The sequence below is a fragment of the Trachemys scripta genome, chromosome 3 (assembly GCF_013100865.1).
Source record: "Trachemys scripta elegans isolate TJP31775 chromosome 3, CAS_Tse_1.0, whole genome shotgun sequence".
In the NCBI taxonomy this organism is placed as follows: Eukaryota; Metazoa; Chordata; order Testudines; family Emydidae; genus Trachemys; species Trachemys scripta.
The window spans coordinates 96923706-96950012 of NC_048300.1; the positions used below are offsets into that span (position 1 = coordinate 96923706).

Here is a 26307-nt window from a genome sequence, read left to right on the forward strand (position 1 = left end):
CCCCCAGGTAAGGATGGGATGACAGGATAATGGATAAGGATGTTTTGTTTGAATGAGCAGGTACAAGGATAAGGATGGTAACTAACGACGTCTGGAACGTAATATGTAACTTGTTTGTATTGATGTGTAAAAGGAGAAGTCATAGGAGGGGCAACTTTGCTCTCCTATGTGTTAACGCACCAGTAGCTCTTATGGGGTGCTAGTACAGTGCTATGTTGGCAATAAACTTGACCGAGCAACTTTGCCACCAATCCGAGCCTGTAGGATGTCTTTATGGTTAAGATTGAGGTCTGGTGAATCGGTAAGCAGCATTCTCTGCTAGTGCAGCTGACATTGAAGCTCCAGAAACAGCAGCACTTAGGAGCCTTAACGCTGTAGCAGCAGCAACGCTCCGCAGCACTAACCCCACACATCACAGAGGATCTGATATAAATGGGTAATAAATTAATCTCACAGTGTGGCAACAATATGATCAGAAAAAAATGACTGGCGGAAAGTCTCGCTAAAATATTTTTTCTTTCTCTACCATTTCTTTTAGCCGATCCTCTAGAAAGTCACCCTGACCAAAATTTTTAAATCTGATGCCTAACATTAGACCCCTAAATCATTATTTAGGCCTCTAAATAAAAATTGCTCAATAATGAAAGGTACTGATACCTGAATTCTCCATTAATTTAATGAAATTTCTGTGTATTCTGCACCTTTGAAAAAGAGGAAAGCCTCTTTTATTTGGATGCCTATATATGGATTTTGGATCTTGTCTTTAGGCACATAGATTAGAAAAGGTTGGCCACCCTACATTTCTTTTTTAGTTGCTAATTCCTTAAAACTCCTTCCTTTCTGTGTACTCATTAACAAAATGAGTCTGTATCCACAAAATGAGTCTGTATCCACAAAAACAACAAGGAGTCCGGTGGCACCTTAAAGACTAACAGATTTATTTGGGCATAAGCTTTTGTGGGTAAGCTTATGCCCAAATAAATCTGTTCGTCTTTAAGGTGCCACCGGACTCTTTGTTGTTTTTGTGACTACAGACTAACATAGCTACCCCCTGATACTCATTAACAGTTAATCCTAAAAGTCATCAAGTCCTTCTAATATGTTTTACATGTATCACCGGTTCTTCCACTCTCACAGTATTAAATATATTTATCTGTTCATGGATGTATCCCAATTTTATATAATGTAAGATACACATACACACACATGAAGTGCACACTAGTATAAAGTACATGTTTACCTATCTATCTATCTCTATATATATATACACACACATCACACACACTTATGCAAAGGTGCATTTCTTGTATTAAAGTATCCTAGTACCTACAGAATTCATATTGCAATGACAGTGGGAATCCTTTACAATAATTAATATTTTATTGATCTGTTTTAGATAGTATAAGATATATAGATATGAAACAGGGATAAATCTATGAACAGACCAATAAAAATATTAATGTTATAGGTTTTCCATGTAGAGAAAGTACATTATTCTTGACAACAAATGCTCATCATATCAAATTTCTTTTTTAAATTCTTAAGTGCATCCAATTCATTACTAACAATAACAATAAAGCCTCAATTAGATCTTCATGTCCAAAGTATACTGAGAGGTAGTCATTACTCTGAGGCAATTATGTCAATCACCCAAATATAGTCAGAATATTGCAGAAGGATTAGACTGCTGTGACAAAAGGTTCTTCTCTGTGCAAACCACTAATTGTCCATCTCGTCCAGCCTGCAGTTGTATGCTCAATTACCAAATCTTTTTCTGTTCTTAATATTTTGGTTCTCCAAGTTACTGCTTGTTCTGTTAGATGGAAGAGCCAACTCTAGCTGTAACTACCCGAATATGAAAGGGAAGGGAAGGATTGCCATCTAGTGATTAGAGCAGAGGATTGGGAGCCCGGGCTGATAGGCTCTCTTGCTGATAGTCACTGACTGTCTCTGTGACTTTGGAGTCTCCATAGCTCAGTTTAGCATCTGTGAAATAAGAAAAATATTTATCTACCTTGCCAGGCTGTTGTGAAGTTTTACTAATAAATAATGTAAACTGCTATCAAACCCTTAGATGAAATGTACTCAAATAGTCCAAAAATATTACTGATAATAAATATTTAGTATTAGCTTGGGCTCTGATCCCAGACAGTGAGTCCTTTTTATTGTCCTTGTAGTCTTCTAGCAACAAGAAGAGTCCCTTGATGTAATAGTTTACCCCTCTGCTGCCTACTTTGATGTCATTTCCTGGGCAGCAGGTAAGCAGGTTGAGGAGCAAACTGACCATGCTGAGAGAGTGAGGTGAGTTCATGTGATTACTGAAAGAAGTCAGAGAACAAGGGAGAGAAGATGGGTTATTTAGCTACTATCTAAAAAACTATACTATTGATAAAACAGCCCAGACATTGGTATTGCATGTTTATTTTCTTTTTGATTGGTTGAAACTCCCTTACCTGTCAAAACTGTAAAAGGGTCTGTTATTTTAAAATGGGATATTTTCTTTAGCCCTGCAGGAGGCCTTCTGCATGGCATATCACCAACCTAAACAAAATAATATGACACTCTCCATAGTTCATCAAGGAGGTCTGTCCTTTTCGCGAGAACATAGTAAACACAGCTCTCTTCTGGGTGACAAAATTTTACAGTCTGCAGACGCTGCCCTGAGTTCTGAAACATACTAAACTTTTGAAGTCTTGTACTGCTCGTGAAGCTATAAATGAAGTTAGGAAGGCTGCAGACTTCATTTGCAAGTTGTCTGGAAATGAAACCTCTCTCGCTTACTTTTATTTCCATATTCCAAATTGTTCTTATTTTCCCAAGCTGATAGACTCTCTTATATTAATGCAATTATGTTAGATCTATTTCCCCCTTAAAAGCTATGGCAGAATTATAGTAACCAGTAGTAATACTCCTATCCACACTGATGGCCAGTGCCTAAATCAGATTTCTGTATTTAAGTACCTTGGGGACTGGTTAGCTGCAAATGGAGAAATTGATATAGGACTGCAAGTAAAGCTGCTGAGCATGGGGAAAGTCTGCCACAGGACAAGTGGAGTGATTTATGACAACTGGATGCCTAAACTAGATAAAGGACAGCTATGCAAAACCATGCTAAGACCAGCAATTATGTAAGGATCACAGATATGGGCAACCAAAGAGAGGCATGTGATGCCATTGAAATAAGATGCTTGAGAACAGTGAGGGGTGACATTGATGGATCACATGTAGAATGAGGTCATCAGGAGTGAGACCTGTGTAGTGTGGTTTAGAGAGAAGCTGCAGAGAGGAGGTTGAGATGCTATGGGCATGTACGAAGGGTAGATGAAGTGAATCCTGTTAGGGAGGCATTTGAGACTAGAGTTTATGGGCAGAGATCAAGAGGATGCCGAAGAAAACAGTGGATTAGATGGTGTAAAGGAGGATGGTGTGGATGAGGAGTGAGCCTGGAAAAGACTGATCCAATCTCAGTTAGCTGGGAAAGGGGAAGAAGAAGTAGTAGTAGTGACACTCTTGATATTTTCTATTCTAAGTATGAAGAAAAATTAGGTACTCTCAGATAACTGTATAGTAACTATTGGGAAATGTTGCCATTTAACCACAATTATAATACTGTCTTTTTTTTAAAACTAAGCTTCAAAGAAAACAGGAAGCAATTCACATGCAGGTCTTTTAATTAAACCTCCTCAAATAGAAGTTACCTAAGATATTTATACATGCTAGAGTATATATTATTTTTACTAGCAAAGTTGAATGAATACCTAATAGCTCTTCTATTTCCTGGATTCAGTTGCTTGAATTTAGGGGTTTTTTACTTCTTATCTACACTTTCTCTCTTCTCCTCGATGATAAATTCAGTGTTTAAAGCAGATCAGAGTGTAACTCTGACTCTTACCAAAAATATGTACTTAACCTTCAGGAAATACCATATTTGCTTCATCTGTATACATTTGCAACAGATGACTGATGCCTAAAAGTAATGAGCTTGATATCCATTTTAGACAAACTTACACAGCTGGGCACCAAAACTGTCCTCAAAAACCTTTGGCAGGTTCTTTCAGGATCTCCACATTATCCTTTAGTTATCAAAGGGAGGAAAAACAGATTTAAGTGCAAGCAGAGTTCTCTCTCACTGGATCACAGAAGCAGTGAAAAAAATATTTAAATGTACTCTCTCAATCCCCCATATCACGTTATGTAAGCATCGATTTGAAGTCTGTAACACTGGCAATGGGACTTTCAGAAAAACATCCAAAGAGGAATTAATTCGGGAAAGACATGCTCTAATTCAATCTTGATTTAAAAATTTCCAATGATGGAGCACGTTATGGATTTAAGAGCTTAGTGGCAAAGGTTCTGCAAAATTAGACTTGCATACACAGTACAACAGTGCCACAAGTAAAGCTGAAACATCCATGAGGGGAATTGGTGTCAGAAGCTGTTGACTCACTAATTAATCAGATGCAGTGAGACTGTGCCCTGTGCCTCTGCAGGAGGGCACAATGATCCTTTCCTTGATATCTCCACCTATGAAAATCCCATGCACCACTGCAATCCCCCAAGGGTGCAATTCACTACAAATGGAGTTGAGAGGGATGTGTGGCCAGGTTCCTGCCCCTCCCCCCTGAACTGGCCAGCATGGCTGATTAGGGCTCAGAAAGGGGAGTATAATGCACCATCCAGAGACTGGCTCCTCCATGTCAGGGAGCTCCAGGAGGAATTATGGCTCCTCCAGCACAATCCTCTCCCAAGCCACCTTTCGGGAGATGCAGCTCCATGTCACCTCATTACAGGCCCATATATAAGTTATGGAAATTGGCCCTACACATTTATAATTCCTTCCAGTGTGATTTCGTTGAAATGGTGAGTGTACTGCTGTTTATTTCTATGCATATGGTGTATGTGCGTGTGTTGATATGGTTTAATGCACATAATATGTGTTTGTTTCACATGCCTCCCAAAAAGCAGTCAAATTTAAATTCCTCCGCAGACCCCTGGTCTTACAGATCCACAATTATATGTTTTACAAGGCTGGAAGGAAGATTACTCATAACTTCAAAAGTGTCTAGCATCAAAATGAAGCAATCATGATAAAATAACTGCAATACATTAAAAAAAACAAACAAACATAAGTATTAGTAGAAATATTAGACATACAGTTTGCATCTTGGCATAGAAAAGACGAAACAAAGACATACTATTTTTTGCGAAGTATGAATACAGGCACCACAGATATAGTCTCAAAGAGTGATAGATGTGACAAATGTGAGTCACAGAACACCAAACACCTGTACAACATTCCAGAACAAATTTGGCCAGGGTAGGAGGTGATTTCTTAACTTTTAAGGCTTATTGATTACCCAATTCTGGCTGACTGTTCTAATTGCTATACTTTGAGATTAATTGATTAGAAAACAACAGAAGAGAGATGGTCATTATTTGGAGAAAATCAATTTCCATGTCCTGGCATCTGAGACAAACTTATAAACAACAGTCCACCATAAACTAGTAGCATGTCCCAGCAGTTTGCAAAGAAATGTCAGTTTATATATATTTGCCAACATGTTCACAGTTGCACCCATGAGTGATTAGTACCAATGTAAATGCAACTGTAATAATGCACAAGCCAATTGTATTTGCTGAAAACCTGGGGCAAATAATTTCAGACCACACTATCTTGTATCTTATAAACTAGCTTAGAAAGCTGTGTAGATAGTTAAGAACCTGCTTCCTGCTGGCTTATTGAAACACAGAGGATGAAATATTGTGATTACCCATTGGAAAATGGATGGGATTGTTTAAGAAGCTAATACCAAATGCCCATGGCCTGTTACCTCAGGTCAAATATCCAGTTGTAATTAATGGATATATTCAAATCAAATGGCAGAAACAAAATCAGAAAGCAGCAAAAATCCACTACCAACTCTAATCTTGGGGAATCCATCAAAATGGCAAACCTTTATGGTTAGAAATTTGTTATAGTAATTTAAGCAACTGGGAAAGCTAAGACTAGCTAATAAACATTAGATGAAATGTATTCTAGAAACAGGTGGCACAGAAGACAAACCAAACTGAATCCAGTCCCTTCCACAGAGACAAATAAAAATTATTAACACTAGAATGGGACAAATAATTGACTCATTTTTCTTATAAATTGCTCTGTGTGCAAAACAGTCTGCAAAGATTGGAAGTGTGCTATTCATTATTTGAAATTATTACTTAATTTTTTCAGCAAATAATTCTTGATCTTCAGATCATTACTAATCAGTACATATTTGAATTTGAAATGTGCAGTTCATCCTCTGTTCAGCAATATCATGTCATCTGATGTTTTCTCTGTTCCCTACCTGGATAACTTTTAAACCTAATCAGCAAGAACATACATTTTGAAATTGGAATGTAATATTTGAAATCCACATTATGATGACATTCTGGGGTGCAATCTGGACCAGTGAGGAGTTGTGTCATTTTATTACAATAGTGTATAGGGTGTGACTACATGGGGGCATTTGGTCACAATTATTATTTAGTTTTCTGATTTAAAATTCACTTTTGACAAAAATTTGGCTAGTCGAGCTTCACATTCACTTTTCAGAAGTATTGGTGTTAATGAAGCAATTTTACTAGAAGATTCACAAAAAAGAACACAAATGGGGTTGTTGGTGGCTATAGTCAGCACACACCACACTATGGAACCACCGTCACTTCAGCCTCAGTTTCCCCTGTGACTCTCCAATTAACTCGCACTCCATGTGTTGTAGTTCATGTTTCCCTTTCTTGGGGCTGTTTATTAGACATAAATGTAGTCAATTCTTCACTCTTACAGCAGGATTACCCACGTCCTTTTAGCCTTTCCAAGACACCCTTGTATCTTGGTTTCCCCAGTTCATTTGGCCTCTTGTCCAGGACTCCATAGCTAGTCCTGGTGTGAGGGCTTCTTATGGTAACAGACCTCCATATGGAGACTCTCTGGACTATCGTGCTTTTCCTGTGCCTCTCACAAGTCCCCCATTGGTTTTACTCCACCAGACACTTTATGGGATCCTGCCCTACTCCCTCTGGGCAGGGGGTCCCATTGGCTCCACTCCAGAACCCAGCCATTGTGATGAGACCCACACCAGGTCTTTCCCATCTCCATCCTTGACTCCAGACCTGACCTTTGTATTTCTTGCCTTGCTCATATAATCAGTCACATGGCGCTTGGTCCTGTGATCCTTCGAGGGTACTAAAAGACTCAGAACAACTGTTCTTAAATGGACCAACCCTTGGATACAAGGCTGGCAGACCACAGACCCTTAAAGGGGACAGATTGCCTTGTTAACTGCATGAACATAGTTAAACTGAAATCATTTAAAAATAAAATAAATGCCTGCCAATTTTTACACTATCTGCCCAGCTTTAATTATGACTATACATTAGTAACAATATATACCAGATACAGATAGAAGTGTTACTACAAAACACAGTGATAATATACAAATCAACCAGAAACAGACTGAATTAGAACTGATTAAACTAATGTCATGCTTTTCACATTACATTTGAGGTTTTATTTGAAGGGGAGAGTACTCAGAGTTCTGTAACCATGCTGTAGCTTTCAAAATGTAGGGCAACATTTTCAAACTTGGGTGCCTAAATTAGGAACCCAAATCCATATTTAGGTACCTAATTAGGTGGCTTGATTAATAAGTAAACTGCTGCAGATCCCATTGACCTCAGTGGGAGTTCTGGGAGATTCAGCAACTCGGAAAATCAGGGCACTTTTATTTAGGTCCTTAAACATGGATTTAGGAACCTATTTTTAGACATCCATGTTGGAAAATGTTGGTCTCAGTATCAATGGTAATGAAGTTAACACAGTGATCATGCAATATGAGATTGCTGGGTTGAACACACAAGTCAAAAATGGTCTGGTTGTGTTATATTTTAAATACTTAACAAAATGTAGTACTTCAGATGCTTAATGAAGGTCATCACAGCAGTGGGAAATAGAATAGAAAGAGAATAGTAAAATAAGTTATTTCATTAGTGTAGCCTCTCTGGAGATCTGTGTTTCAATCTTGCTTATGAATCCTGAGTGCAAGGAATTAAATAGTCTTATCTCAACCCATTGGTTTATATCACAAAACATTTGAATATTAGTTCATAATTATCAGTGTGTGGTCAGGCAATCCTAAGGACTAAAGAAGAAAGTGATGGAAGCCTCATTTAAAAATTGGACAAAACAGAGAACAATCTGATATTGGCAAGGGAAGGACTAGATAACCTAATTGGTCTTTTTCCACATTAAATTTCTTTGATTCTGTAAAAGCCTGAAGAACAGTCAGGAATGAAATACAATTACATTTAATATAGGCTAATATTGGTTTAATTAAGTTATAAATCATAAGAACAAGAAAAGATACATAATTACCTTCACTATAGTTTGTTTCCCATTGCCACTATTACTATTATTCTCTCCATTTAACAGTCATTTAAAAAACCAAACCCCCATCTCCTCACCTGTACCCTCGATATTTAAAAGAGATCCAACGTAAAAAAAAAAAATCTTTTGTTAATTACCCTCAGCTTGGTGAGTAATATATATTCTACCCACAAGCAGAAACACCATCATCTTAAAAAACCAACCCCCCATCTCCTCACCTGTACCCTCGATATTTAAAAGTGATCCAACGTAAAAAAAAAAATCTTTCGTTAATTACCCTCAGCCTGGTGAGTAATATATATTCTATCCACAAGCAGAAACACCTTCATCTTTACCCTTACGTGAGCTCTTTCTGCTTGAATGGATTGCTAGAAATTAGCAAATCAAGTATTCAGCTCTCTGAAGTGTTATTAAGTATGTAGAGTTCCTCAGATATCACTAACATTTACTTCCCAAAGTCTAAGAAACATTTATATTGGAGTGCCTCACTCCCACCAAGAAGGAAAAACAATATTATAGCATTTGTTCCACCTTATTTCACAGATGATAATACTATAGCAGGTGAAACCTTAGGTCTGGAATAACTCGGCTGCGAGGACTCACAGCTCTAGAACCTAGGGCTGCCAGTCCCTGAGGATCTGCTGCATCCATATTATCACCCAACAGCTCTGGCAGATCACTGATCTATGAGCTGTGAGCCTTGTAAGACCAAGCACCATAGGCTGGGCTGCCCACAGAGGGTCTGAGTGGCTGTGCTCCTGGATCCAGAAGCACTACTTAGGCAATGGAGAGGGCACCAAGATGTTGTCTGTGCAATTAGGCGGATCCCCAGGTGGCTTCTCTGTTGTTTTGGTTCCTGACTTCTAACCCCAGCTCTGCCCCTTGGCTCCAGCCCTATACACTAGGGCTGACTGCGGCTTTACCCACTTGGCCTATCTACCCATGCCCTGCCTGTGACATAGACTTCCTGAAACCACAGGTTTGCTTCCTGGCAGGGTTGATTTTGCCCTTTGTCTTTATGAGATTGATCAACTACCAGGGACCAACGGCACAGGCCAGTAGTGTCACCAGGCAGCTGGTATTGGAGACACCCTTCAGTTGCAGGGGTGTAAGGGCAGCTGGAGCTGCTTCAGCACTGAGTGGGCAAGATGGCCAGTTGGAAGCCACTACCTGAGCAGCCTGACCCAGAAAATATCATGCTGGAGGGAATGGCTAGAGCCACCTCAAATCTAAGAGGGCAAGCTGGCCATGTGGAGGCACCACCCACCCTCATAGCCAATTTTTGACAGAGCTGGATGTAGCCCCCAGTTTAATAGGTCTACTACATGACATCCAGCCCTGCTCCCCCTCCCCTTCCTCTGTGCCCCACATCCAGCCCTGCTTCCCCCTCCCTCCCGCTCTACCTAAAATCTTTATCCCTCACCATTCGCTCAAGGCTTCTGCCAGTCCCTGGTGTTGAGAGGAGCCTGCTGCAGGTTCTGACCAGAGAACCCACCGGGCAGAACAGGACAAGGATTCTGTCTGTGCTCCCTCCCAGGCGAGCACTCCCTCTCCCCACCTTATCTCTCCTGGCTGTCTCCAAGCTTCCCACATGTCCCTGGCACCAACAGGAACTACCACAGGTTCCACAGGCAGAGTTGGACCCAGGTGCCTAGTGGCTAAAGTTGCTAATTAAAGTATCTCGATACTTGGGGATGGATTCTCCCTTCCACTATGGTCCCTGTATGGTGCTACAGCATGTAAACATGCTGTGAAAGCCCCTTATCTGGCTATGGGAGTGCAGAAACTGTGTAGTACAGCCTTACTCCCTTTCACAAGTCCTGGTGTGTGCTGAGGTGGTAGCGGAGTCCCTGTTCAGTAAACCCTTCTGATACATGTTTATGTGCATAAAGGGCTCTCTGTTCTGAAGCTAGATTTGATCTTTCTTCTTGTTGTTGTGGTAGTAACTTACAGACATCCTTTGCTCCTAGATTGAAGGGCTAATGACAACTTGAAAACTGGAAATCTCAGTATAAGATTAGAGAAGAGTTGGATAAAAAGGGGAAAACACAATCCAACGGAAGAAAAACGGACTAAGTAAGAGTCTGAGTAAAGGCACTTGTATCAGCCTTCTCTTCAGATCAGTTACCTGGATTATGTCACCTGGTTTCCTTACTGATTTAGTGAAAAGGGATATAGCTAGGTTGACTACTCTGTTGCATAGCCTGCCCACAAGCCTTACGTACAAAACCAAAATCAATACATTTTATTTTTGTGCACTTCTTGTCCCAACCACTGGATTTATAGGGTTTCAAAGCATTCACTGAATTCAGACTGAGGTACGGTCAGGTATATGCCTACTGAATGTCAGAGCATAGATTATGGCTCTACCGGTTCAATTCTGTAACCGAGGAGGCTGAATGTGGTGGAGCTACCTAGACAGTGCACATTATTTTAGTCCATACATTGATATTTTAAGTGTTAAAACCCATCATGGAAGTTATAAATACAAAAATTGACCCTGAACCCAGCTATACTACTTGCTGTTCCATGGTATAATATTAACATATCTGCATGTCTATGCTGCTTACAAAGGTAATAGCTGCATATGCTTTATTTGATAAGTGTTTTATTTATCTGTGGGATATCTTGTGGGTCTTAAAATTTATTTTGTGAGATTGTATCTTTGAGGTCCAACAAGCAATTATTTTGGCATATATGAGTTGCCAGAAATTTGCAGCTGCTTTCTTCCAGATCCAGAAACGTGTAATAAAAGATAGACAGCTGAGACTGTTATCTGGCAATCAATGGCTTCTTCCACTAGTTACACCTATGATTTATCATAGATAAACACTTGATTAAATCTCTCTCTTTTTTTAAAACCTAAAGATATCCTGCAGCTTTATCGGCAATAAAACAAGACTACAACTGTCCTGTCTCACCACCTATAATAAAACCTTTGATTAAATAAAGTTACTGTCTAGCTATCTTCGGGAAGAAAGTAGCCACAACCAACTGTCAAACTGAGTTGGAGAACTTTTAGAAACACTGGTTTCACTCAATAATTAACAAAGAATTCTTATACAAGTATGTTCTTTTACCACTGCCGGTCATGCTACAAATACTGTGTCACTGTTTCTTTGTGCTCTCCTGTCTGTCTGTATCCATCTGTTGTCTTTTGTCTTATACTTAGACTGTAAGATCTTTGGGGCAGAGACTTTTATTTTCTGTGTTAGGACAATGGGGGCCTGGTCCATGACTGAGACTCCTAGACACTATCATAATACAAATAATGAATAATAATTTACCCAGTGAAGACTTGGTTATTTAAAGTTAAAGGCTTCTCAGATAATGTATACCTTAGTTAAAGGCTATAAATGACAAAGTGTGTCTTTAACAAGTTTTACCTGATATGCATAGAAACAATTGAGCCAATAAACTTTGAAATTCATTTCAGTAACACAGCGTAGCACTAACAGAAAGCTGGGTACATACAGTGAAATGATAGCTGAAGGAAAACCTACGTATAAAATAAGATTAGCAATATTGCACAAAAGTAAGATAAGAGAAAGAAGCTTGAATTCATGTGGAAGGATTTTTCAACTATAAAATATGTCATTATTTTAACATTTGACTAAACTGTGTTTGTATTTACTTATTCTATTAAACAAGGGGCAGGGATGCCTAGGTAGCCATGGAAATGTTTTAGAAATAAAAAGCTCGATGTCAGCAGTTAAAATGCAGGCCAGGCCTGGAGTTGAAAGTCTAAAAGTCATTACTATACAATGAGAGAAGGTTTTATTGGACCAACTTCTGTTGGTAAGAGAGACAAGCTGCCCAGGCACACAAAGGGAAAGGCACTCCCAGCATCACAGCAAATGGAAGGTGGAACAGATTGTTTTACATAAGTAGTTAGCACATACTGTAAGGAACTATTCAAGGTAGAGTGGCCCATTAACATATCAGCAGTCATAGGGCAAAAAGAGGGGGTTAGTGGGTTACAGATTATTGTAATAAGCCATAAATCCTCTGTCTCTGTTCACTCCATGATTTTTGGTTTCTAGCAGAGTAATGAAGGTGAGCTCCCAGGCTCGTCTTTTGAAAGTGTTGTGCAGGTTTCCTTTCAGGATTGATATAGAGTGATCATTTTGTGAAAAGTGTTCCCCGCACAAGTGATAGTGTGTTTTTGTCTTTTATAGTTTTCCTGTGTGAGTTCATTCAAGAGCATAGTGATTGTCTGGTTTCAATCACACAACTCTCTCTGGAACACTCCACACTTGGATCAACTTTCTGGACACCAACATCAGCTTCAAAAATGGAACTGTACAGACAACCATATACCAGAAAACCGCACCTACCTTAATAGCTCCATCCAGTAACCATCTCAAATATATCAAGAAATTTGTTATCTACAGCCAAGCATTCAGATACCACAGAATATGCTCCAAGGAGAAAGTCTAGACTATACACCTTAGTACACTTAAAACCGCCTTCACCAAATAAGGACACTCCACCGGAGAAGTAGATGGCATCATGGAACAAGCCACCCAAATACCCCGAAAGAACCCGCTTCAATACAATAATGAACCCCCCCCGACTGCATACCCCTAGTTGTCCCCTACCACCCCACACTGGAACCCATATGGGGCATCATCAAACAACTACAGCCCATACTTGCTAGGGACCACATCAGGAAAAATATCTTTCCTGAACCCCCACTTCTGGCCAGCAAACAACATCCCAACCTCTCCAAGTTCATCATGAGAAGCAAGCTCCCCACAGACCAGGACACACCAACTAAAAGTGGCACCAGACTCTGCCAGAACAACAGATGCAAAACCCGCAGACATATCTCCACTGCTACAATGATCAATACCCCCTTTCAAGATCCATGGATGCTACACATGCTTCGCACAACATGTGTAGCATCCATGTACTTCATCCAGCACACTAAATGCCCCAACAACAACTACATGGGTGAAACCAGACAATCACTGTGCTCTCAAATGAAATCACACAGGAAAATGATCAAAGACAGAAACATCCTATTACTTGTGGATGAACACTCTTTACAAAGCGATCATTCTGTATCTGATCTATCGGTCCTCAACCTGAAAGGAAACCTGCACAACACTTTCAAAAGATGAGCCCGGGAGCTCAAATTCATTACTGTGCTAGATACCAAAAATCATGGAGTGAACAGACACACTGGATTTATGGCTTATTGCAACAATCTGTAACCCACTAACCCCCTCTTTTTTGTCCTAAAACTGCAGAGGTGTTAACTCTACTCTACCTTGAATGGTCCCTTACAATATGTGCTAACTACTTATGCTAAACAATCTGTTCCACCCTGCATTTTGCTGTGATGCTGGGAGTTCCTTTCCAGACCTGAAGAAGAGCTCCGTGTGGTTTCAAAGCTTGTCTCTCTCACCAACAGAAGTTGGTCCAGTAAAAGATATTACCTCACTCACCTTGTCTATCTCCTAATATCCTAGGACCAACACAGCTACAACTATATGCATACATTACCATACAATGTCTATTCAGTTGCCTATGCAAACTTATTTGGTATTGGACAGATATTCATATCACGAACTCCATCACATTTGGCATTAATGGCATCGTTGTTGGATGCAGAAGAAACAGGTGTGTTTGCAAGAGGACAGAGTTACACTGACAGGCAGTGGGAGAGCTTGCATAGCCAATGCAAATGGCAGATCTGTTAGTGAGGGTTTTGGTCTCATAGCCCTGAGTTGAGCATTTTTCACCAGCACTAACTTCACATTAAGAAATCAGGGAGAGATGGGTTTCTCAAACCAAATAAATCCAGATGAAAAAAAATATTGAATTCTTTACCGGTGCAGTTCTTTTGAAAGTTGGGGTTCTCGAGAGGGTGTCCTGGAAGACGACACTGGAATCTGTGCTGCCAGAATTCAGGAAACCAGGGATTTCGGGTGTTGGTGTCCAAGCGTAACTTCAAAAAATAGTCATCAAATGACAAGACCTCTGGGGACTGCAGTTTGATAGTGATACCTCCATTTGCTTCAGGTTCATAACCTTCAATTACTTCATCTCTGTCTGCCCAGCCATCACTGAAAAGAGGGAAGGAAAAATTATTACAGAGATACAGGAATATGGTGTGAAAAGAGCACCTAGACAAAACCAAGCTGACACGCTTGAAAAGATACTGTCAAGGAGATATCTAAAGCCCATTCCAAGTGAGTCAAACATGTAGGCATAGAAGTGAAAAGCTAATTGGAAAAATTAAGGTGACTGCTCTGGTTAACAATGTCTAACTATTGCCAGACTGAGGGCTGGTTAACTCATTTGGAATTAAAGGGAGATATTTATCTTCAAACAGATTTCTTTGTCCCACTTGAAATAGTTTAGGTATGCTTTGGACATGGGATGCTATATTTTTTGTGATTGAGAGAATACTGCATTGCTCAATTCTATTCTGTAAGGGTCTAAACTCAATGGAATAATAATGATTTTTCAAAGCCCTGGGACTTTAGCACTACATAGCTGTGATCTCAGCAATCATGGCTCTGGAAGCTAGCAGAATAATTCAAATCAAACATAAACTGAGAAATGCGTCAGGGTGGAAGAGAGAGTGGGGAGGAAGAATGCATAGGAAAACTGAATCAATTGAAAAGAAAGCCACACACTGTTTTTGCTCCTTCTGGAAATCTATGAAAACATGGTTTTCTTACAAACAAATGGCTTTTATTTATTTTTACTGTCAATCCAAACTGACAGTGCTAAAAATAAAGACAATCCTAAAACCCCGAGGAGAAAAAAAATATATTTCCCTGACCGTATTACTTGATGAAGAGTCAATTTAATGGTTTTGAATGAGGTCACTTGGCTTAGCATCTGATTTTTAAGTTAGTTCACTAACTCCAAGTTCACTGATTTAGCTGCATCCTCCCATTCTTCTTTGACTCCCCTTAGAACACGGGTACTTAGGTTTAATTTAAGCGCAAATGTAAGTCAGCCCACTTTAATTTTAATGTGCATGGTCATGTCTCCAGAGAAATAGATTATTTTGACATCTAAAGAACTAGCTGCATCCATCTGGAATGACAACAGCAGCACTCTGCCACTGAAAGAATTTAATCTGTTTGCTTCAGCAACAGCAGCAAGGAGATCAACAAAATCAATGTGACTGACCACTAAGAAAAGAACATCTGGCCTATAGCCACCAAAATATAGGCTCCTTCCAGTCTGAATCTGCACTGATTATGCAGAACTCCCAACAGATACATTTACATGGGCTCCATTCTAAGGAGTAGACTATACCTTACACAGAGCCCTGAGCAAGGTGGAGTGTTTAGACTGACCAGAGATACACATTTTAAAGCAGGAGTTCCTCTTTCTGTGGCCCCATACACCTCTATGATACCCCCTGCAATATGTCAGCTGTGCATTTCTGGAGAGGGGAGGAAACCAGGGCTCTTCCTATTCTCTCCCCATCCCCACCCACCTTAGCCAATTGCTTGGGGGAATAACTGGGTGCACAGTGCAGGGCTTTGGAGCAGAGCCCAGAGCTGGAGCGTGAAGCAGCTCCGGAGCAGTGGAGCTGCAGGTTTTTTTGCCTGGAGCTGGAGCAGAGCCGGAGCACAGCTCCAAAGCCCTGGCACAGTGCCCACTTACTCCTCAGCACCTATACCCAAGGACTGAGTAGCACATGCACAGGTGTAAGGGGGTGGGAGGAGGTTTTTATAGTTCATATAATGCAAATACCAATCTAGCCCTATAAAAACAGTGAGAGGTCCAAAGTTTGTTTTTTTTAAGTAGGAAAACAAACAAAAAGTCACTCCTGCAGCATCCTAGTTGCACAATTACTTCGTTATGTGTCACAACGTTTGTGGTTTTCAATAAACGGTAGAGTCAAGTAGGATAATTACGGAGTCAAAAGGATTTATTAAATTAAGTCACTTAGAACTTTACAAAGATTTATATATAACTTTGGCTTGGAAAATGTTGCCACTTCCACTCTGAAAGCAAAGGACAGTGTGTCAAATTCTTTGAGTTATAGGTGATGGAAGAGCTACCTTGATTTGAAATGTTGACTGTCTAATGTTTCTGTGGTGTCTTCTAGCCCAGCAAAGACTTGTTACTCCTCAAATTCCCCATGTATTTAAATCTACCTGAAACCAGACGTCAGCTAAATTTGCAGGAATATGCTGTCATCAAGCAAAGCTTTGATAGCAACCATTCTTGTGATAATTTGGGAGCCCAATCCTGCTTTCAGGAATGTCAGTGGGAGAAGAGAAATCCTTGGCTGCTCTGTTAGGAGCTGGGTTCCAGGCTACCACCTGGGGAATCAGGGCTGCCCCACAATATTTTGGCACCTGAGGCGGGGAGCTCAAATGACGCCCCCATGCTCCCTCGCTTTGGCCAAAACTTTGAAAGGTCTCAATTCTGCCTTCTTCCTGTTCTACTCCTCTCATGGTACTGCTCTGCTACCTACCCCAATAAAGGAGAACTAACAACTTAAAATGCCTGTTCAAAATTTTTAAGTAACATTTAACTTTCAAATGCCTGAACAGCAAATGTAACTTTTCTTGTCTGCATAGTAAACACTGGCATTTTTATCTGTTTGAATAATCAAAGTGGTGCTTTCCGTGCCTTCTTGGTTGCAAAGATTTGCACTGCTTCCTGAAGGTCCACAGTCTGGGCCAGCTCATGCTCTATTGAGATGGTTGCAAGGCCGACCAACATCTCCTGTGTCATTGTGGAGCATAGATGTGTTTTTATTAACTTCAGATTAGAGAAGCTGCCTTCTCCACTGGCAACTGTTACAGGAAGTGTTAGAAGTATGCACAGAGCAACAAAAGCATTTGGAAAGAGGGTGATCATCTTATTTGTGCACATATATTCCAGAACAGCCTTTGAAGTTGATCCTTATGAAATGTATCTTGAAAGGGCTTTCAGTTCATCACCTAAATCACTTGCATCAATATCGTGCATGTCATCATGTGTCAACACTGTCTCTAGTGCCCTGCATTGCTGGTGTAGGTCTTCTTCAGGTATACTGAGCAGTTTTGGAATATCATACAACATCCCAAATATACTTCTGTGTTCCTTGAGCTTCATGAAACGTTCTTCAACTGACAGTATTGCACAATCTAGCACCTGGTTAAAGAATTCAACTTTGAATTGTTGTTTGGGGTCTCTTATGGGATTATCCTGTGCCTTGTAATCAAAATGTCATCTTCTTCTTCGGTGACTCTTGTATTCTTGAATGGGTGGGAAAATAGCTTCAGTGTGAAGTTCCTTTGCCAACTTCTGTGCACTCTTCAGAAAGTTTTGAAATCCCTCATCTGACCGTTAAGATTGTAGGTATGACTTTGCTTTGTCCAGTTGTTCCATTGCTCCAGATATATCAAGGTCAATACCTTGGAGTCTCTTGCTTACAACATTTATTTCAAACAGTATGTCATGCCACAACACTAAGCCACACAGAAATTTGAAATTAGGTATGTTTCCGGTGATTCCATTTCCCTCTGCCACTGTTCTCCAATGAACAGTTCTTGTCATAGCATTATCCTCCATAATGCCAACCATGGCATCATCTATCATCCCAATTTGGTGTTTGGTAGGTTTTATCGCCTCCACTTGACTTTCCCATCGTGTGGCCCTCAGTGGTTTCAGTGTCAGAGAGGATGTTCCCAGATTTTGCTTCAAAACTTGCCACCGGTGAGTTGATGCAGAGAAAAATACATAGCTGCTTTGAATTACATTAAAAAATTCAGCAGCCTCAATAGAAGCTGATGCTGCATCACTGACCACCACATTCAATGAATGAGAACTGCATGGGACAAAAAAAGCTCAAGGGTTTAACTCTTAGATCTGTGTCTGCACTTATCTGTTCTTTCCTCTCATGTTGGCACCATTATCGTAGCCCTGACCTCTCATGTCAGCTATCACAATTCCCATATCTTCCAGCTTTTTAAGAAGCACATTTGTCATACCAGCTCCTGTAGTATCATCAATGTCAATAAATTCTAGAAAATGCTCTCTGATAGTCACCATTGCAGGGACATTTTCTCTAGGTTCTGTTGTTGTTACAAAATGCGCCATTAAAGTAATTTGTTCCATATGGCTGAAGTCTGGTGTGCAGTCCAGAATAACAGAGAAATAGCTTGCTGACTTCAGATCTGCCACAATCTTCTGTTTGACTTTTGTTGTCAGTAACTGCATGATCTCATTTTGAATTGTTTTTCCAAGGTAGTGGTGTGAGTACATTTCTTGGGTGTCAAGTATCAGAGGGGTAGCCGTGTTAGTCTGGATCTGTAAAAAGTGACAAAAAGTCCTGTCATTTCTTGGGTGGTGACTCTTCTTAGATGCTCCTGGAGTACATCAAACTCAGACGTCAGCTCCACAATTTTAAGGAAGTTTCCATTGTTTGGCATATACAGCTAATCTGAAGTACCACGCAGTGCTAGGTTTTGGGTAGTAAGCATTCTCACAACAGCAATGAGCCTTTTCAGAACATTTTGCCAGTAAAGAGACTCTGATTCAATCTTCTCTTGATGCTGATCATCTATGGTGACCTTTAAACTTTAGTCTCATCTCAAGCTCTTTCCACCTATGGAATGCTCTCTGGTGATTTGATGCCTTCTCATGGCATGCCAGATTTCTAGCCAGATTTTTCCAGTCCTTTGTTCCTGTAGAACCCAATGTGGCTGAAACATTAGACTAGAAGAGTTTGCAACAAAAACAGTATGCAGCATTCTGGGTTTTTGAGTACATAAGCCATGGCCTCTCCACTTTGTCACCATTGGGGATTTCACGCCAATAATGTGTTGGATGGAAACTATTATTTTCATTGTCTTTGGGGAACATGAAGTTTTTCACTTGCTGTGGCCCATGCAGTACAAGGAAGTCCCTCAGGCTACTGCTCAAGTGGGTCCACAGTCCTGGATCATCTAGACTTAAGGAACTAAACTCAGCAGCAGCTGTTTCTTGCGCCTCCACCACACTCTTCTCTGATCTACACTTTTCTTCAGGAATGTGCATAGTTACATCCATTTGAGATGGAGATATGGATGTTGCAGTAGCTGCCAGGTCACCTGCACTCTGACTAACTGGAAGATCAGGCATCTCCTCACCATTCACATCCTCACTGGGGCCGGAAGGCTCACTGTGAACATTTGTGTCTATGTATCTTAAGAGAGCTCCTTCCTGCTTAGATAGAAAAGTTTCCTTTGCTTTCTTTCTTTTTCTGAATGCTGCCCCAGAGGGGCGTTTTCTTCTTTCATTCATGACTGCTGTTCTGTGCCAGCTATAGTGGCTCTCAACACTCAATTGAAGGGAACAGATAAGGAGGCTAGTAGCAGGGCCTGAATGAGGGAAGATATTAGCGTCTTAAGAGCCTAATTGGCTCCTACTACTTCAGTTGACTGCCTGTTCTCCTCAAGTGGGTTCAGGGAAGCAGCAGGAAATGGGAAGCTCCCTGAGAAGCTGGTGTTAATCAGTCCAGGCTCCTGGGGGTACTAGAGAGGTACATAAGAGGCTTCTCCTCATCTCTCTCCTGCTGCTTTCTGTTATTCCCTCTCACCTTTTCTCCTGCCTGCCTGTTCTGTCTCTTGTGCCCTCCATTCTCCAGCACAGCACTCCACCATCTCTGTGCATCTAGAGCAGAGAGAATACATATGCACTAGCAGCAGACACAATTTTCTACACTCTGGGTCCTAGTGGCACACACCCACAGTCTGGTGCCTGAGGCGGCCACCTCAGTTCGCCTCGTGGTAAGGCCAGCCTTGTGGGGAACTGTGGCAACACTAAAGCTTGTTCTATTGCCACCTGGAGTTCCTGCAAACAATAGTAACAGCAGGTGCCAAGTACGGAACATGGGACTCTGCAGGGCCAGTCCAGATCAATAGGGGGCTCCTTGTTGCCAGTCCCTCTTTATTGCTGAATGCCAATGCTCACCCTTCTCCGGGCTCATCAAGAAGTGTATAAGAGAATGTGGTTGGGGGAGGGGCAGTCTTAAGAAGGGAGAGAATGGTTCTGAGCCTTCAGAGGATGTTTCTAGTGGCAGGAAGAGAAGGTTCTGAAGTGAGGCTGGGATCTCTAGGGGTAGGGAGAAAGCTCTGAGCCTGTGGGTTTGGGTGGGGATTTTGAGCCTTGCTAGATCTGTTAGGTGCAGGAGGGGTTTGGAGCAGGTTGGATGAGAGAAGGCATGATTTCGGAGCCAAGGTGAAGGCTCTGAAGTGTGGGATGGTGAAGCAATAGGAGTGGTGTTCTTAGCCTGGGGACCAGAGTTCTGAATCTAGAGGTGTCAGGTCATAGGCGCCAACTTTTCCAGGTGCCGGTGGGTGCTTGCCCCCAGCCCCGCCCCGTCTCCTCCTGCCCCACCCCCATCCCAAACCCTTCCCCAAGGTCCCCACCCCAACTCCGCTCCTCCCTGCCCCTATTGGACCCCTTCCCCAAATCCCCTCCCTGGCCCCGCCTCTTCCCCAAGCAGGTCGTGTTCTCCCTCTTCCCCCCTCCCTCCCAGTGCTTGCCACTGAGAATCAGCTGTTTCGCGGCAGGAAGTGCTGGGAGAGAGTGGGGAGAAGCAGAGCCGCAGCACACTCAGGGGAGGAGGCGGAGCGGAGGTGAGCTGGGGCGGGACGGGGAGCTGTCGGTGGATGCAGAGCACCCACCAATTTTTCCCCGGAGCACCCATGGAGTTGGCGCCTATGTGTCAGGTAGGAGGAAATTTCTGGGCAAGAAGGGGTGGGGTTGGAGGAAGTCTAGGGAGCTCTGAGCCTGGGTGGAGGTGAGGTATTTGAAAGGGTTGAGTATGGGTGGAGGCTATGAATGGAAGACAGTAAGGATGTATAGGAGGTAAGAGAAAGTTGGGAGGGCTAGGGGGATTGAGAAGCAGCAATAATTGGGGGGAAAATGGTACAGGAAGAACAGACGGGAAAATATTGTTTTCTCCCCATCCTTCCCTTTATTGTAATATGTCCCAGTTTTTCATTTTGAAAAGGGGAGGGTGGCGGAAGAGTGGCCTCTGTAAAAACCTCCCCTACGTTCTCCTCCCAACCCTGTGCTAGTGTCCTAGCATTTCACTTTTAAAATGTGGTCAAACTGCAAGGAAGGCAGTCAGGGTGGGAAGGGCTATTGTATTATGGTCCCTGCCATCCTACTGTTTATGTTGGACACCAGAGACCACTGCAAAGGAGCAACGCTTCTAATGATTCTGGACCACAGACATCACGGGCACCAGGTAATCGTGTACATGGAGCACAGGAATGCTGGCACCACGCACACACCCATCTTATTATTATTAATCACATTTTTAACAGAAGTGCCTAGGGACCACTGACGCTCAGGGCCCCATTGTGCAAAGCACTGAACAAGCAAAGAGGAGCAGATGGCCCCTGTCCCAAAGAGTTATAATCTAAATAGACAAGACAAAGGGTAGGGGAAAGGGATAGAACACACAGTGTGATCAATAAAAAGCAACAGAGGGTCCTGTGGCTCCTTTGAGACTAACAGAAGTACTGGGGTAGCCGTGTTAGTCTCAAAGGTGCCACAGGACCCTCTGTTGCTTTTTACAGATTCAGACTAACATGGCTACCCCTCTGATACTTGAGTGTGATCAATGTTATAGTGGCAAACATTAACCTCTCTACCTCTTGAGATGTTTTATTAACTAACCACGGAAAGATCTAAGGAAAGGAGGAACATGGAGTGTGCAAGTCGATCACAAACTGAAACACTTGGGCAGGGATGTTTGCATCCCAGGGAGGGCAGCTGTACACCTACAAGCTAAGGCCCCAATCCTGCTATTGAATTTGTGTGGGCACATTTGAGTAGCTCTACATTTAGGGTGGTGTGTACAGTACAGACACTGCATGCCCAGTTAGCATGGGTATAAATAACGGTGTAAACAGCAAGACATGGCTCAGTCAAGTAGAGTAGAGTGCCCAAACACACCTGAACCCTATGGTATGTACCCTTCACAGCCCTCAACACCTTCAAGCAGTGGCTCCCATGTTTGCATTACTATGTTTAGCAGTGTAGTGTCCTGCTGTCTCGCTGCTGCTGCAGGCTTCCCTGCTACAAGGAGCTGCCAGAGCCTTTCCTTGCTGCAGGAAAAAAAGACTCCGGCAGCCGGCAGGGGGAGGCAGTGCACAGAGACTCCAGCAGCTCCCCGCTGCTCCCCGGAGCCTTTCACTGCAGCAGGTAGCTGCACGTACCCTATACGCTGCCGCAAGTGTAGGCAAGGTCTTAATGTAGCTCTGTGCATTTACCTGTGTGTGGATCTGACTGCAGAGTCAGGGCCAAGAGATTACACATAGATGTGCTTCAAAGGGGGTCCTGAGCATTTTATTAGGTCAGTGAGTTGTTGGCTAAAGCAGGGTGTTTCATGGTGTTGGAGCTCTAATAGAGAAAACACTAATTAATCCATTCTTGGCTAGGCAGTAGTGGGTCCCCTTTCCAGGAAACATGTTAAGGCTATGATTTTCAAAGCGGCCTAAGGGAGTTAGGTGCCCAACTCCCTTTGAAAATCCCAGTCTAAATGATTTTTTAATGTGAAAAAAATAGGATCACAAAGGCCTTCCACAAGTTTGGTGCAATGAAGGTTCCCAGACCTGAAGAAGAGCTCTGTGTGGTTTGAAACTTGTCTCTCACTAACAGAAGATGGTCCAATAAAAGATATTAGCTCACCCCACCTTGTCTCTTGGATATCCTGGGACTAACATGGCTACAACTATACTACATACATACATGAAAGACTGGCATTGATTATGGATGCCACAAGGTGGCAACATATCCACTAACTGTATTGCCCATTACAGTTACCATCGAATCATGTTTATTGTGCAGTGTTGTAGTCTTGAGATGAGTCTGGTAGCTGCTGCTGTATGGAGGCCTTTAAAGTGTGAATGCAGAAAAGCAGCTAGAAGGGGACATATGTGTGGGTGTGGAACTAGGAGCAGCGTTTGCTCACTGTCAGAAAAAAGAGACAACCAACTGTTTTCATTACTGTTTCATGTTGTTTGTCACAATCAAAGTGGTTGCCAGTTCTCTGCAAGATGCTCTTCATCTCTGTCCCAATTTAGTTGCTGAAACCCTCATGCTGCTAAATGCAAATGCAGGGGTGATAGCCACATAGACATAAAAAAATCAGATCAAATAGGAAATACCCCAAAGTTACCTCTCTCTAAGCTGGTAATACTTATCAGCACGGATTGATTTAGGGAAAGGAAAATCAGAAGGTTTTTTTCTGTTTAGATTTATTATCTCAATGGTGTGTTACACTAGGAATTTCTGAACTGTAGTTTAAATAGCAACATCTGAATCTGTTGTATTTTTTGAAACCCAGACTTTAACATGGCACATATATTCCCGTGATTCCAACATACGGAGAAATAAAATGGATTTCCAATTTCCTATTTTTTTCCAAACAAGAACATACTGTCAGCTGTTTTTTGTATGGATTGATGAGACAACCAGCAATCAAGCATTCTATTTTCATCCTCTTCAAGACCTTAACTCTTACGCTGTGCTCTGCTCCACTCCCCAGTGCAGTTCTCAGTGCATTAACATTCAAGATGCTTTTTTCCAAGCAAACAAAGAAAGAAAGAAACAGGAGATTGATTAAGAATACATGAAAGATACATGGTGCTTTTCCATAGGAAGTTTTTAATATTGCCATTTTAAAGATAAGGTAAATGAGACAGATTCCAGTCCTTCAGCTTTATATGCATGGATGGATCCTTGTACCCACACAAAGCTCCACTGACTTCATGGACTGGGGCTGTAGAAGGGAGCTGATTCATAGGCTTTCATGTTTGCAGGGTTGGACACTTGCCCACTGGCAGCTGTGTCAAATATTTTTGGATTAGCCAATTAACTGTATATTTGTATTGTGGTTAAAATATTTATATTGATGTTAATTTAATTTTTGTTTTTTATTTCACAGTACTAAAATAAAAGATGCTAAGCGTTGAAACTGATTAGGAAAAAACTCCTTTATACGGGCTAAAGAAATGAATCTTGCTTTGTATTTTTAAATTCTAGCAAAAGTGCCTATAAAGAATAATGCTTTTTTGGTACATATTGTTATGAATCCATATGATATATTCTTGCTTTTCTCTCCTTTCCATACAACCAAAGCACTTTCATACAAACTAAGTATTTGCCTTCCACCCCCTCAAAGCATGTTTCTGAACACACTTCTCATCACTGCTTTGCCAGTTATGTTTAACTTCTAAATGATTTAAACATGGGATTTTCTTTTCACTTTCATTTATTTTTGTTTTTAAATGAAAACAAGTGTACCCAGGGATATTTTGACATTTTAATCTGAAAGTCAACTTGCATGAAAGTCTCCTGACAGAAGGCTACCAATCATTAGCCAGAAAAAGTGTTTCAAAGCAACAGAGATCCTAGTAGTGACGTGTGAATCTTAAAGCATTCGGCGTTCAAGTCAGATAAACGCCCAGTATTCCAGGTGCTTATTCAAACTAACTGAACTTCTTGAGTCTAACGCATGTCTGTATATCTCATAATAAATGGAATCTCTTATGGACTTCTGGTACTTCCTTGGGTACTCAGATATTGGCTCAGTATAAAAACTTCAGATAGATTCCTGTCTCGGCAGGTGGAAATACTACTACAACAGCCTCTCTTGTGGTATTTTGGCACAACTTGTTGCACTTCAAACCCAAGCTTAGTTTACCAGGCTAACCAAGCAAGTGCAAGTGCCTCAGGTAGTCTTATTTCACAAGCAGTTCCACTGCAGCCAGTGTAGTCTGCTGCTACTCAACATGATTACATGATTAAAGGTGACAGAACCTGGCCCAGAGTAAATTCCATAAGAGGAAAACAAAACTGTCATTGAGAGGTCAGGGCATCCTCTCCTGGATTTTTTTTTTTTTAAAGTACTTGTCATTTTGCTTAGCCTGGTATATTCTAGAGGCAAAACATTAGCTCATTTCTGAGCAAGGATGAAAGGCAGCACTGGCAACAATAAAGAGGGGGATAAATTCTACCAAAAGCAGTAATGTGGATATTATATATTCACGTAGCATACACACCATACAAAACACTATGCTAAGAGAATGCAGATGTTGTCAAGTGTTCAGGAACCAGGAATTGGCAAAGTAACTTTTTCCCTCTTCTGTGTATGCATTGAGGATCTAATTTAATGGCCACTGAAGTCAGTTGAAAGACTCCGATTAAATTCAATACACATTGGATCAAGCCTGAAAATACAGCCTCCATTTACATGGAAGATCCCCTTCCTTCTTCAGTCAGGTTACACATAAAGGCCCTGCATCTCCAAACACTTAGGCGCATGTTTAACTTTACATGTGATTAGTTTCATTAAACTCAGTGGGATTACTCAAGTTCATAAAGTGAATCACGTGCCTAAGTGCTGGCAGGATCAGGCTCAAAGGCTGTACATTGCCATACCACAACCTTGGATTTGGTGGGAACTGCTTTATGGTCTGATTTCTACCCCCAGAAAAATTAGAATGGGGAAGTAGGAAAATCATTTGCCAACTGACGGGCTAAAAGGGTAAACGGGACTGCTGCCTGAATGCTAAAAGCATCAAGAAGCGTTACATTGAGGGTTTCAGGCAGAAGCATTAGACAGAAGACCACTGAGCCACCTTCCCAGAAAACAGTTCAATGTAAGTGGGAAATTAACACTCTGGTGTCCTAAAACCCCTCGCCCGAGGCCAGGCACAATGAGAGCAATTAAAGAGTTGGTGTCCAACTGTGCAATTGTCAGCTTATTTTAGACACTAAACATTATTCATACATTGCACCCATCCCACCTAAATCTGTAATCTTGACATATCTCAAAAATTAAGGCGGTTCAAACCCGATCAGTATTTGTATTGAAGTGGTGTATATAATTGAGTAGGTAACACTCCTCCCTC

The 26307-nt window shown here is 41.5% G+C and overlaps 1 protein-coding gene across 2 annotated transcripts in view; it reads right to left on the reverse strand.

Moving 5' to 3' along the window:
• The window catches only part of GRM1 (glutamate metabotropic receptor 1), a 260224-nt gene that overhangs the window by 67596 nt on the left and 166321 nt on the right, over positions 1 to 26307 (reverse strand). For both annotated transcript variants that reach the window (XM_034765469.1, XM_034765470.1), the window contains exon 4: positions 14261 to 14496. In XM_034765469.1, coding sequence (XP_034621360.1) covers positions 14261 to 14496 — 236 coding nt within the window. The remainder of the gene's footprint in view (positions 1 to 14260; positions 14497 to 26307) is intronic.